The sequence below is a fragment of the Chroicocephalus ridibundus genome, chromosome 8 (assembly GCF_963924245.1).
Source record: "Chroicocephalus ridibundus chromosome 8, bChrRid1.1, whole genome shotgun sequence".
Lineage (NCBI taxonomy): Eukaryota > Metazoa > Chordata > Aves > Charadriiformes > Laridae > Chroicocephalus > Chroicocephalus ridibundus.
In genome coordinates this window covers 25,822,996-25,838,081 of record NC_086291.1, presented here as the reverse complement: position 1 = coordinate 25,838,081, position 15,086 = coordinate 25,822,996, and the positions used below count along the sequence as shown (strand labels likewise).

The 15,086-nt window shown below is 39.7% G+C and overlaps 1 protein-coding gene across 5 annotated transcripts in view; it reads left to right on the top strand.

Moving 5' to 3' along the window:
• CRB1 (crumbs cell polarity complex component 1) overlaps window positions 1–15,086 on the top strand; it is a 114,609-nt gene that overhangs the window by 76,199 nt on the left and 23,324 nt on the right. For all 5 annotated transcript variants that reach the window (XM_063343880.1, XM_063343884.1, XM_063343882.1 and 2 more), the window contains 3 exons: window positions 1,880–2,786; window positions 4,456–4,584; window positions 7,587–7,713. In XM_063343880.1, the coding sequence (XP_063199950.1) occupies window positions 1,880–2,786; window positions 4,456–4,584; window positions 7,587–7,713 (1,163 nt within the window). The remainder of the gene's footprint in view (window positions 1–1,879; window positions 2,787–4,455; window positions 4,585–7,586; window positions 7,714–15,086) is intronic.

Sequence of the window (15,086 nt, the reverse complement as noted above, 5' to 3'; positions counted from 1 at the left end):
ATTTTTGTTGAGATGATTGTTAGAAGCAGCATTGCAGCACTTGTTAAAATTTAGAACTGAAATTAAAATAATTGCACTTTCTCTAATAGGCGTCCTTAGTTAAAACATCAAAATACGTTCTCTCATAAACTTTCCTATTGCATATTACAGCAGACTGTAAACACACACGGACAGCGAAGTGAAAACTATCTGAACTGTTTCCTTTTGCTAAACTCAAGGTCATTTACACATCTAGATCACTTTTGGATTTCTGTGCTGGTTTATATGGCAGCAGTAGGGAGTTTTACTAATAGATATTCAAAAATTCCTGCCCTATAGAGCTGTATTTTTAGCTAGTTGTTTTCTTAACTACAGCATAGACTTCTTGTTGTTCAACTCAAGGTAAGGAAAGAAAGAAAGTTTACTGGCCAGTGAGTTCTCTGACAGCCTGGTGCTCTGGCTACCATTCTAAGCTAAGGCACAAAAAGAGTTGTCTTCCAGGGGCTGTGGCTATAGTTCCACTTAGATGGCTACAATTAGCAAGTCCTTTAGGAAAACATGCACTCCAAAAAAAGAGAAAAAGTCAGTACAGGAAGATGACACGGGGAACATCAAGTAACAGCAAAACCAAATGCACAGCGTCACAACTGAGAGTAAAAGCGCATCCAGATGGCTTGCTGTGCTCAGGACTTAATAAGACTTCTACAGGAGTATTTTAGCTTTATGAACTTAAAAAACTCAGCTTTGTTAGGCGTGCAAAATCAGAAATAATTTTGAAAAGGTGTGACTTTCATTTTTAGTATGGTTTCCTCTAGGGAAACTTTTCCTATGAGAAAGACACCACAGTTGGTGTGCTAGGCAACGTGGTTACACCTCCGCTGCCTTAGTGTCAGGATACACAGTCAATAATTTCGTACTGGGATTCACAGGCGTTCTTTTCACCAGGATTTACTGCCCAGAGATAGTGCAGGAACCCCCCCTTATCTTAGTGCTGGGATCTTGCAAAGCTAAATTTGTCTGAAGTACAAAGAGAAGACATGCCTTCCTGTCTCTCCTCCCTGTCTATAATCCTCACGAATCTCAGAACGTGCAAATTCACAGCCCAGCGAGTTAGTGCGTTTTAGAAAGACATCTAATGAAAGATGTCAAATACTTTTGTGAAGACATCCATAAAACTGCCATGCTGTTGCCCATCAATTTTCGGTCGCCGCAGTTCAAACAGAGCCCTCTGCTGCCCTGTCAGTCCCGCCAGCCCAGGCTCGGTGCCCTCAGCAGGGCTGCGGCAGTGCCCACACGGCAGCAGAAGCTGGCTTTAACGTGACAGCCACCACTCTTCTTACGTTGATTTTGAAGGGGCTTTTGGCCAGCTGACTTCAATTAAATTAATCCTGTTTGCATCAGGGAGAGCAAACTGGGATCCAATCAAATACTTTCTAAAACCTCTTTAGTGGTTTTTCCAAGAAAAGAGGAATTGAGAACAAAGGTTCGCCCTGTCCAGATCTGTCATGGGGAATAACTAGCAAATGACAAATGTATATCTTCTTTTGAAATACCCTCTCAGCCTCAGGTTTACGTTGTATACGATCATGATCACCTCCTCTTTGCCTAAAGAGGAAAAAGAGACATAACACTAATTTAGAGTTATATCTTTAGAATTATAGCTTGAGATGATGCAAAGCAACACACTTCTGATGTCATTATAGCTGCTGCTGGCACTGCCCTGTAATTTCTATAACCAGAAGGGGCAGGCGAGGATAACTGAAACACTGGTGGAATTTGATTGTTTTTCAGAAAACCCAAAAGGACTTACATGATGGGGAGCATGGGGTGCTGCAGGGAGATTGTTCCACATGTATCGGTTTAAAGTTGGCCTGGTTTCTCAATTATTATCTTTGCACAGGTCTTGCTAATGCAGTGTTTAGTGGCCGAAGCAGTGCGATATTTTACAGAAGCAATGGAAAAATCAGCAGAGACCTCACCAATATCGTATTTGGCTTTCGAACTAGGGACACTGACGTGATTCTGCTGTATGCGGAGAAGGAGCCAGAGTTTGTTATCATCAGTATTCACAACTCCAAATTAGTCTTTCAATTACAAAGCGGCAACAGCTTTTATAAGCTGACCCTTGCTAGCTCACTGCCCGTGAGTGACGGGAAATGGCACCAAGTGATGGTCTCTATGGTAGAGCCTCTGTCCCAGTTCTCTAGATGGCACATGGATATAGACAGCAAGAAAGACACCGCAACTAGCACAACTGCCGCAGGAAGCCTCAACTTTTTAAGAGATGAGACAGACATCTATGTGGCTGACAAGGCTTTTGACAGTCTGGATGGCCTGCGAGGATGCATGAGCACCATAGAAATCAGTGGCATTTATCTCTCATACTTTGAAAATGAGGACATCCCTACTAAAAAACCTCAAGAGGAGCAGTTTCTCAAAATATCCGCAAACCCTGCTCTTACTGGCTGTTCGCAGGTAGAAGTCTGCAGCTCAGATCCCTGTATGCATGAGGGGATATGTGAAGACTTCTATACTTCCTACCGTTGCATATGTCCCAAAGGATGGACTGGCACCCATTGTGAAGTCAACATCGATGAATGCTTTTCAAACCCCTGCATTCATGGGAACTGCACTGACGGGATCAGCTCTTATGAGTGCAGTTGTGAACCTGGTTACACAGGGGTAAACTGTGAAGAGGACATAGACAACTGCCGGGGCCACCAGTGTGCAAACGGGGCCACTTGCGTAGATGGGATTGATGGATATTCTTGCCTGTGTGCTGGTAACTTCACAGGAAAATTTTGCAGGTACTATAAACAAGACAGATCCGTATGATTTTGTGACGTCTCTTCTGAAGAATTATTACACCATTGGTGTCTCCATTTTAAATGTGCATTTAATAAACTGCACATTACAGACCTGTATGTTGGCTGTTAGGCATCTATTTCTATATTAATCATGGCTGCAGAATTAATGTGTAAAGAGTCTGCAGTACCGCTCCGTTGGATGCGGACCGAGGCAGTGGAGAGATGGCAGCTGAGGCAGGGACTGACGAGGAAGAGCAGGGAGACAGGGAACAAGGCACAGCTCTGCTGCCAGCCTGGGTGACATGAGCTCTCTGATGACAGGATTACAAGTCTGACAGAGCTCAGATAGATGTGTGACATCTTTTTTTTTGGAAAAAAAAGACTTTAAGGGTTTTGAATTTCTAGAACTATACTTTATTAGAGTAATAGAGCTCTAGAACTGTCAGCAGAGAAATTCAGAGTTAGTGGGTAAGAGAAAATAACATCAGAAGGGCTTGCAAGGAAGTTTTTCTCCCCACCCACAGCATCTTTGCTTTGTGGGTCTTTTGCTACAAGCTTACTCTCTCAGCCTAGCAATCCTGGCGGCCGCAGACACCACACAGCCCACTCTTCTCATCATTTCTGACGCCTCCTCACATACCTGTTTCTTATTCTTCTCAGATACCCGCATATGAAGGCTGCAGGCTCTTCCCTGGCCTCTCTCTCCTTTACTTGCCCTTCTCTGTGTACCATAAACTTCTCCCTTCTGAGCATGACCTGTGCTCTCAGAGAAGGCAAAATCCTCTCCTTCCTCCAGAGGACTCCAACAAACCCAGTCTGGTGCAAAGCACGCAAGTCCCCCCCCCCCCAAAAGTCCAAAGCACGCAAACAAACAATTGTCTTTGTGTTTCCCAGTCTTAGTCTTTTAGGCTATAATTACACAATTGCCAATTTTTGTTGACTATTTCTGAGTAGTGAGGACATCCTGAGATTTGAAGATGCCTTATATTGGCCGGTATGGCCAATCTTGTCCGCTAATTCTCTCTTTTGAACTCTTCTACTAAGTTGTCCAGGTGTCCCATAGATCCACATCATATAGGTAGCGTGTTGTCCCCTTTTTTTTGTTTTGTTTAGCTAAGAAATGAATCATTAACTTACCAGTAAATCCTTGGAAAAGGAAAACCAAATTCAGCAAATTAAAAAAAAGTTATTCAAAACATGTTTTGTGAGTCTTACACCTCAGTTCCTGCTCTCTTCCCTTTGGACGGTACCCCAGCCACTAACAGCGTTTCTCCCCCATCTCAGTTGCTCCCTACCACTAGCCGTGAGCATCCTGAGTAGCCCAGGCTCCAGGTGCATCACTGCACACAGATGTGGGGTTTCCTTTCCAAAAAGGAAACCAGGGAGGCACTAAGAATGTGCAGCCCCTGAAACTGTGTGCTCATTCACAGCTAAAACGTGATGCCTTCCCATTGGTATTGAATAGTATTTGCCAGCAGGAGCACTGCTCCCTCTACTTGGAGACTAACAGCGCTAGATTCTGCATTCAAATAACAAATTTGCAAGGTAGATCTAATTATTTTCTACTAAAGCAGTGGACTAGAGTGAAATTAAAAGCTGGGAGAGCATGAGACATCCAGAAACAACGAAAGTGCAAATAACAGCTGCCATTTCCTTCTTATTTACCTAGATACAGAAGATTACCGTATACAGTTTGTGGGAACGAAGAGAGAAACCTCACCTGTTTCAACTATGGCAACTGCACCGATCTTAGCGGCGAGCTGAAATGTGTGTGCCTGCCTGGGTTTGCTGGAGAACGGTGAGATGCTCTGCCCAGCAGATTTTTGTGGAGCAATTCTTCCAGAAGCTGTTCCAGAGAGGTTGAGCGTGTAACAGCCCGAGGGGTTTTGCCCTCCTGCAGAAACACAGACAAAACAGTTGCTTAAGTTGAGCAGTTCCTTGCTTCAGTGGTTCTGAGGGCCTAAAAGTATAGCTGTTTTACTTAGACAACGATCACAAATTAATGCAGCAGGATTTAATCCAACATAGCACCATTAACTCCAGGGGAAGATATTATTTCTTAGACAGCATTGTATACTTAATTCTATGTGCCTGTTTTTTGGATTCCATGCCCGTTTTGTATATAACAAGTTATGTTGTTATCTTTCTACAGGTGGGGACACATAAATATATATATCCTGCTCGTGTATAAGAATCAGCCGCAATACACTGACACACGAATATGCAAAACTGTTTCGTTTTCACACATAGCATTGTGAATACACAATCTATTTTCCCACAGGGATGGTATGAGATGACATACCTGGTGGTGCTACAGCTTGTACCTTTCTTACTGAATGCTGCTGTACAAAAACAGAATTATTATTTTAAAAATAAGTTCAGAAACACTTTTTACATGTTATAGTTTAGTCTGAAACAGAAGGGGCCTTCCGCTCAGTTAAATTTTTATCTTGTAGCATGTCGTCACAATTCACACTTACCATTTGATAATGTTCTGCAAAGAGTTCTGGAGCAGGGAGTCCTGACAGCCTCAGGGCATCAGGTGCTGTACAAACGTAGGAAGATGTTGTCCTAGTCATAAATTAGGCTGAATAGGTAAGGGCACCCTTTTGGGTAGCGAGAAAGGAAATGCCGTACGTGCTCTTAGTGAAATCAGCTTTACATCAGAGTTTAATATCCAAAAGTGCAGCAGGACCAAGCAATGCTGGCTCTGCAAACAGAAAGAAGTTTTCAACAAACGGTTTTCATTCTCTCAAAAACTTATTAACTCACCAATTTTGTGAAAACAGTCCAGTAAGCTATCAAAGATGCATGAAATGAAAATTTCCACCCACTCGGTGCAGAGTGTAGCTGGCAGACATGTCTGCATCATACTGTTTCGCTCATCCAGAAGGTCTGTGTACCACCTCACAACATCCAAAAAAGGGGAAAAGATCGAATAAAATAAAATATAAGAAAATAAAAGCATATTGCCAGACACTTTGGTGTGTATATTTCTTGGTACTTCAAGACAGAAGGAAAATACTTCTTCCTTCCCCTGCCAGGCAACTTGCTAACTACAGCTTTGGGAATGAGTCTTCCTTACATCCATCCCACCGGCTGGCAATAATCTCTATTTTATGGTTCCCATGATTCTCATATTGAACGGTAGCCTTGTACCAAGCACACTGAGCTTTAATGGACTATCACAGCAAGGCATTCTTCTCCAATGTCTAAAATTGACTGTTTGTCCTCTTTTTTTCCAGGTTGCCAAACCATAAACCAGTAGCGCTTCTGTGCTTGCAGATCTTAGTATACCAAATGAGAAAATTTCACCCCTTCTTTTTTTCAGAACAAATACAAATATATCAGTTAATAAAAAATTAAATCCCAAACCCTTTGTATATTTATCTATCAGATTCATAAAACAGGCATTTTCCTTTAAGACAATATTTCATCCCTCAGAAATCCATTGATGCACAGTGTAGAGAAAATAGTATCTTATGTCAATCAATTGACTTGGAATCACAAAAAAAGAACAAACTTAATAATAGGTGGAAAGGGAAATGTGAAAATATTGCTGTTCATAAAAGGAGACATAGCTGTCTCTTGAAAACAAATTTTTCATTGATTTTTTTTTCATTTCATTTGATTTTTTTGAAATTACCTAAGGGAGTTAGGTTTTCAAGTGTTCCTGAAATTCGGTTGGGTTCAGATGCCTGGTTCCCTGCAAGATTTTTTTTGGTTTTGCATAGGTAAATTCATAGCTATACAATTTTTGAATATTGGATTAATACTTTAATTTAACTTTTTGAAGTATGTGAATATAACATACCACCAAAGGAAACTGTTGAAACTTTTTTATAGATCAATAAAGAAAATCAGCTAAAAGTGTTTAATATAAAGAACAGCTCTCCTCTAATGTAACACTAAAATTTATTTTGCAGTTATAAATATGATTGAACAAAGCAATTCCTTATCATTCTCACATTCTTCTTTAAGAATAAATCTGATTTTTTATCTGGAAAAATTAGGATTAACCATTAGCATTATTTGGAAAAAAAAAAAAAAAAAGGAGTAGGGTATTAATGGGGAATTTCATCAGAGCAGCAAATCACCAAATCACTCCTAGTTTTCAGACAACATCACATGTTCCTCTTTAATATTCAGTAGGTCACCTTGAGAAAGTATGAGAACTCAAATTACCTTTATCATCAGAATTAACTCAAAAACATTTAATGGTACCTGTTTAAGCTTGTAAAGCCCTGTTCTGCACCACTCTTACCATTCTCAGGCCCGTGTCCTCACCAGATAGGAGATTCTGCTGGGCATCTATTGGCATTTCAAATTGAGGGGGGGAAAAAAAAAGCAGGCGAGCATTCCCAGGGACACTCAGCTGGGAAAAACACACATTTGTTTGACTTATATCCAGACTACTGAGAAGGAAAACGCGCCCTCAGCTCCCAGGAACAATGAAAACGGATAAGCAGGCTGTCGGCAGGACGCGTGCTGGATCTCGCTCTAAAATCATACACAAACTTTTATTTCACATTGTTAAGCACCATTAACCATGAAATACTTTACAGAGATGAAATTTCCGGCTTAACTATCTGTGTTTGAAAATAATACAGGAAGTTCAGGATTAGATGTGGCTAATCAGGTAGTTAATAAAATCATAAACATATGTGGACTGAGACTGCAGATTTCAAAGAGAGCATCCTCCTCTCTCTCCCCCCACAAAAGCTTCTTAATTAAAAATGTGCTGTTCGGTGTGTTTTATTTGTGATTTCAGATGCTCACTATTTGCAGTCTTTCCTCTAGGTGTGAAAAGGACATCGATGAGTGCAGCTCCGACCCGTGTCTGAATGGGGGCCTCTGCCAGAACCTACTCAACAAGTTCCACTGCCTCTGCGACGTCAACTATGCCGGAGACCGCTGTGAGATAGATGTAAGCGACCTCTCCTTTTTTGTCTCGTTACTCTTGTGGCAGAACCTCTTTCAGCTTCTCTCCTATCTTATTCTGCGAATGGATGATGATCCAGCAGTTGAGTGGGGTGAACAGGAAGACTATTAGCAGTCTTTTAACTTTTGTATTTTAATACAGCAGAAGATGCCTTGACCTAACAGCTTAGCAAAGCAATACGAACATCAGAGTTTTACAAAATTGTCTTATATTTCTTTGAACAATTTTCTATGAATCGCTTTGGATCTGGTTTAGTCCTTTCTCTTCATTTTAGAACAAATGCTAGCAGATCTAAAAAAGTGTTTCATCCCACCTCCACCAGAGCATTTCACCACAAACACACAGCCAGTGGGCGGCACCGGGACACACCAACAGGCAATACATATTAATGAGAACTTAAAGATATGCTGATGGTAGCATTGAAACCCTACTGCAATGAGTGGCAAAGACCCACTGCCTTCAATAAGGCTAATTTCACCCTTAAATCTTACAGATGGTCACTACCTTTGCATCACATAACATGTTCATTGCTGTTTCTTTGGCACTGTGGTCTCACACCTGTGAAATCATATATGACATTTTTGGATAATGAGATAATAGTTTGGATTAGCAATTGGCTACGCACTGAGGACACTCGCGTGCATTTGAATTAGCGGCAATCTTGTGCTGATATCTCTAATCCTAAACCTCCACTCTGGTAGCCTGCCCACCTCCAATATCTTATACTGAGATAAAATACAGTTATCTTAATGTTCATCATGATTCCTTTTTCAAGAAAGACCCAGTAAGTACATCAGACTTTAAAATCTTGTTGTCTGTTCAAAGACTTCTACCACTTTGAGTTAACTTATATTATCCATCAATAGATATGAATGTCATCAGACAAAAATACAGTGATTTTTTTTTTTGCTTCTCAGGAAGCAAAGTGCTTCAGTTCATAGGTTGTCCATGATTCTTTAAGGAATTAAAATAAGGGGCCTGAAAATTACGAATATCAGATTTAGCAAAAACTGTAATAGGAAAATATCTGTGGGGTTGCCTTTGAGAGCATAGACACAACTGAAGTACATTGTTAAACACAAAACAATAGTGAAAAGTGTGGTTTTCTTTTTCTGAACAATTCTTTAAGGCAAAAACCATTTATGAACTGTGCAACCATTTCTTTGGGCAGCCATGTTCATATTACATTTGTATAGATTCTGTGCTCCTCTTAGTCATTTAAATAGTGTCCTTGAGTGATGATCCAAAAGAGTAAGTATGTGTAAAGTGGTGTTTTATTATCAAGTGATATGGTTTGTAGCAGAGTTACAGGGAAGATTAACTAACGTCATACAATGAAGTCTTATGACTCCAGGGAGAACAGCTGATCTTCTGCAGCAGTCCTTGGGCCCGCTCATATTACAGTTTCCCCAACTTCAAACCTGACCCTGTTTCCGCAGTCCTACCCTACCTTGCTGTGGATTGGACTCTGAGCGTTCATGGATAGCAAATCCCACCTTTAATTCGACAGTTACATTAAGACACCTTAAAAAGTGTATAAGTGGGATGTTAAGGTTCCTGTTTTGCCACAGCAGAACATAGCAGAAGCCGCTGCCTGGGAATCAAGCCTCTATTCTTTATTTCCCACCTTTCATAAATATTCCAAAGTAAGTCTGTTACTTTTCTGAATACCATTCAGTACATAATTGCAGCAACACTACTGATATTAAAAAGTCTACTCCTATTTTAAGGGGGGGGAAAAAAAACCCAGACACATTTTTTGCACACTTATGGAAAATACCATGATTCACTCCTGTGATATGTCATATATTCCTGTCTCAAAACACCTGCCTTAGTATGAAAACCTAAGCAAAATATATTTGCTTATAATCATTGTATTACACAAGGATAATTTCTTTGCTGTCTTTATCATACCGGAAAAGTGATTTGGGTAATTTTCTTCTTAATCTCTTATAAAAAAAAATAAAAATAAAATAACTCAGCTGAAAGTTCCTTTCCTTTTTGTAAGCAAACAATAAACATAAGGTAGGAATGCATGTTCCAGCACTGGGGATGAAATTAATGTAGTAGCAGTGCCAGAAACAAAACTGTATTCTATCAGATGTAGGGTTTAGTTATATATCTTACTGGGAATCCCATATCATATTGTGAATTACATAACACAAGGCAAAGACAACAAAACAAAAATGTGTTTTGCATTTTTTTTAATATGAAAATACAGTTTTGGAAAATTTGGGGTTTTAATCCGAACACAGTAATGTGATCAAACTTACAATTTCAGAGAAAAAATTTTTTTTTTTGTTAAATCAATATTTCAATGTGAAAAGTTTGCATTTTGGTTTAAAATATCAAAGTAAACCAAAACCAAATGAAAACATTCACCTTCTTTTGAGTTAAAATGGCAATTTCCATTTATATGGAGAAATTTGAAGTAATAAAGAATGTATTATTTTGGAAATTTTAAACCAAACTGTAATTTTCATTTCATCCTGGCTAAAAATGTTACTTTGTTCAGTATTACTGAAATTAAAAATTTAAACACCATCATAAATAATTTGAAATGGAAATTATCATATCATTTCAGAATTCTAACTAAAAGCAAAGAAATAAGAATTTTGGAAGTTGTAACAGAAAAAGCCGTTGCTACGAACCAAAGCTGTTCAAACTGTTTTTTTTAAAAATCATAATTTAAAGAATCGCAATCATTTTGGGGTTTTTCTCACTGGGGTTTAGTTCAGCTCCCACATAAGTAAATCAAAGTGTTAAGTACTTTATAGAATAAGGATATACTATAATAAGCAAAAATTTCATCCTGATACTAATGTTGAAGAAAGCTAGAAAGCAGTACCTGTAATAAGCGTGTCTGAAATACTATAGCTATATGCATAATATGAAAATCAAAGTATATATCTGTATAGAGATTCCAAAACACTTTTTCTTCAGTACTAGAAACTTGATATGAGTATACATACAATATTAAATACAGGTTTTATATGGATTTACAGCAATATGAAAGTTATTCATCTAGAATATATTAGCAGAGCACCAGTTCACTCTATCTTTTTCTGAGTACACACCTGTAATTGAATTCTTTCCTTCCTCTAATGCCTTGTCATCACGAAACATCCCCCGATTTCAGAAATGCTGCTCCTTTCCTCTTTGTACTTCTGTATTCTCAACTACATTGTGCACATGTACATAACTTTCCTACCTTTATACAAAAAAATAAACCTTCTGCCTTTGTCTTTTTATGTCTGCTCCTCATTTTCTGCTAATGACTCTATTCATTTGCTTTAAGTGTGCCGTGTTTTCTGAACATCTGCGCTTTACACCACACAAAACCTGAGGTTGTGTCTTCCCGATGTCTTCTCCAGGAGCGCCGGCAGTGCAGGGTCAGGCAGGTGCTTCCCAAGAGAGCGGTTCAGCCCCTGGAACCACTTCAGCTCAATATTGTGCTACCTGCCAAGGGTGACTACCTCTGCTGGGTAGCTCTTGGTACCTTACAGAGCACAACTAAACAAACCAGCCCCAGACCAACAATTCAGAGGAAGGGATTTTTTATCCGCGTGGCTTAAAGTCACTCCGTTACTTGGTCCCTCCTTATGTACTGTCAAAACTTACAAAACCGTTGAGCGTTACGAGGTCTCCATTAGCATTTTGATGGGTCATCCCTTTCCGTGGAGTTATCATACTCCATGAGCTGGACCCGTCCCACACACAGGTCTTGCAACACACCAGTGGAGAACAGGCTTCATATTTCTGGTTTAAAAGGTTAAAAAAAAAAAAAAAAAAAAAAGAAAAAAAGCACGCCAGATTGATCAAAATAACTTTCTTGATTTTTTTCTTTTTTTAAATAAATGCAGTTGTAGGCAATTTAAAGGCAAATGGCTATAGAAGCAAACATGGAAAAAAAGCTGGATGAATAAGGACACTAAGCAGTAAGTTTTTTGTAAATACATCCAATTGCTAAGATTTTTTAGGATTAGAGGGGTTGAAAAGGCCATTATTCATGTTTAAGATATAACAGCAAGAATTTAATACATCTCCACTGTCGCAATTTTATTGCAAATCTTTTCATATTTGATTTTCAGTTAGAACACAAGCTCCCAGCTGAGTTTGCACTTTTGTGAGAATCTCAGTATTAGTTTAAAAAAAAAAAAAGAAAGAAAACAAACAAGCAAGGTCATGATTTTTGGAGGTACGGCTTGTGATGCTGAATACTGATACTATCTGTAGTGGATCCCTCTATATTTTGATACTAAGATTCAAATTGTTTTTCAGATGCCAGTGACTCATTCAGAAATATGGGCAATGGGAAGTAACAGTGCTCATGCTTGAGGCAGAATTAAGATTTCTGAAAAGAGGACAAAGACAGTGGTGATGGCGGTACTAGAAGGAAGAGCAAAGGGTTTTGCATCACCTATGGGATGAATGAAAGGGTGTTCTTTACTGAGTTTGGCAAACGTGAGAGGTATTTTACTGGGGAAGTATACACAGAGAATGACAGTTACTTTGTTGACCATGCATATCTCCTACTTCTGACCCTTAAAAAACAGGCTCTGACTGACCTTCCTCTGTTGGTGCTCCAACACAATTTGGACTCTGCCAGCAGTGTCCTACCACAATTTTAACTACAAAGAGCCCATGTGTTTGTCAATTGGAAAATATCCTTGTGGTGTGCTTATTTGAATTCTCTAACTCCCAGAATATTTAATTGTTAAGAAACTCAATCCAATACTCAATTTACTCAGTGCAAGTGACTACAGTACGTTGGAGAAACTAAAAATAGGAAAAAATCTGCTTCAAACTTGCAGTGATGAAATCAGGTTTTATTCTTTCATTGCAAATATTTTTCCTGGCCTGATACCCAGAAGTTCAACTAAGGGGGCATTTTACTTGTATATATTAGCTTTTAGTACTTGAACTTACAGTTTCATACCTTGAGTTAGTGATTCTCCCTAATAATAAGGAAAATTTTGTTTGTAATGAAAAATTCTTCACAATTTCTACTTCAAGAACCCCAAACCCTGGTTCTAAGACCTACAGCCTAAAAAAAGCCACAAAAGTCCCTCCAGCAAGTCTTCTTTCTGTGTTGCTTAGGTTACTATTATCTGAAATAGGTTTCCAGAGTGTAAAAATAATGCAGAGTTTGGTTGTTCATTTTACTTGTGTTTCAAGAGTGCCCTGAGGCCCCATTAGGCTGAGGAGCACCTCCTGCTGGGGCTGCGTTCTGCTCTTCTGTGCTAGCGAAAGGCAGACGCCTCCCTGCTCCGGCTGGCGAACAGCTCAGTCTCTACTTTGAAATTGTTTCTCGAACATTATCATCAGCTGCCCCTTTGGGACAGCACTTCCCCACAAAGCACACCCTCTCCTATTGTACATGTGAATATACATGAAACTTGAAAGTGGCGGTGGATTTCACGTCCCAGAATTGAAGTTCTGCTTAAGGTGGCTACTGCTATGTGCTCTGGTGTGCACTGTTGTTGCTTTCATATCCTCGTCCAGCTGGTACCTTTCCATACTCCTGGGCGCAAGGACAAGCATCATGCACTGGAGGTTACGATTCACGTTTAATGTCATTAAAAATACACTGATAAGCATGTAAGATATGTTCAATATTTCAAGAAAACTCTCTCAGGCTTCCATAGCAGAGAGGCACAGAATTTTGATTGAATCTGCTCTACAGCAATTAGCTAATGTATTCATTAACTGCAAGGGTTATTAATATGAATGTAGCAAACGATACTTAATTACAATAATTAATGCCTGGTGATTCATGAATAATGCATTCCATAGCTATTTACATATTCATACTTATAAGGCTATTAATGGATAATTATCATTTGACTAAAAGATGTGGACATCAGGAATTTAACAACTACACCATTTTCTCCCAGTCTCACTGTGGCTTTACCTGTTTGTCTTGCTCTAGTATTCCTCTATCTTGCCATTATACACAGAAATCAAAACCATATTTTATTTCCAAGACCCATAGAGCGATATAACGGCAAATACACCCATACAGGTTAGTTTTCACACTGCACCAGTTCTGAGCCAGTACTCTCATCAGTTTACGTCCTGAGGTTGCAAAACAATTTAGAAGAGTTTTAGGATATTATTTGAAAAGAAAAAAACCCCAACTCTTCACCTCCTCTTTCCAGCAGAAAACTTCTCAAATACTAGGAGGTGAAGTGCAAGAGCAGCATTAGCGTTCTGCTTCCTCAACTGCAAAGGCAGAAACAAAAAATCCCAAAGAAGAAATGTACACATTTGTAAGGGAAAGTATTTGGTGTAAGAACTTTGTTCTCTTGGTCATCAGTACAGATTTGTTCTGGTCCTGAATTTACACGCTTTCCTACTGCAGATGGTTAGGACACTTCCGTACTTCAGAGTGTGTTTATTTGTGAAACTAGGGTAGCAATATTGTCAACACCTTTATTCTGAACAAAAGATCTGCCCTAGATGGCTGGTATTTATGCTCCAACGCACAGATTTCAGCCTCCATGGAAGCGGATAAGTTGCTCGCCCTCCCAGGCTTGGGGAAGACTTTAAGAGCCATAGAAGGGCAAAAATACAGCACAGAATTTAAAAAAAAATACTTTTCATATTTAAATATAATTATTTTAAGGCAGTATAATAATTTGCCTTAGCCTAAGTTTGAATGCCCAATGCTGAAAACACTAAGAAAATAATATTCAGCTGCCAGCCTCGGGAGTGTGGTAAAATGAAGAAGTAAAGCTGGGTAAGTCAACTGAAACTGGGAAGTGCTGCCACCCTCATTTTTAGACAAGCCACTCACCTACTGCTCCTCCGTAGCACCAGCCGAGGAGCTGTGGGTGCCCCAGAGCACTGAAAAGCTTATCCCAGCTGTCATAACCTGCAGAGAGTGAAGAGAGGGTCTCACCATACATGGAGGTCAGCTCCAGGGTCTCCTCATACGGTATGGCTGAACAACCCATGTCTCCAGGCAGCAGGATCAGGTCAAGCCATTGGGGAGCATCAGCCTGATGTCTCATTAAGTGAGCACATTTGTGTCTGCTGTGACTTTTGCCTTCTCCAGTGCTCTTGCAGCCTGTTGAGAGAGACTCATATGTTCAGTAAAATATTTCAAAATTAAACCGTTTTTATGAAATTCCCTGTCCCGCATAGCTAACTCCACTGCATTTGAGGTCCTTGCCTTGCAATAATATAACCTCATGAAATCACAGATATTTAAAAGCACTTGTTTATGTGCTCTAAAATCATGCGGAAGCCAGCAGGACCAAAGGAGAGAGGACTGAACCCCTGCTCAAATCTGATGCCCTCAGCCTCCAGCAGCCATGGTCAGCGTAGCCAGCCCACAACACGTTCCTGCGGGC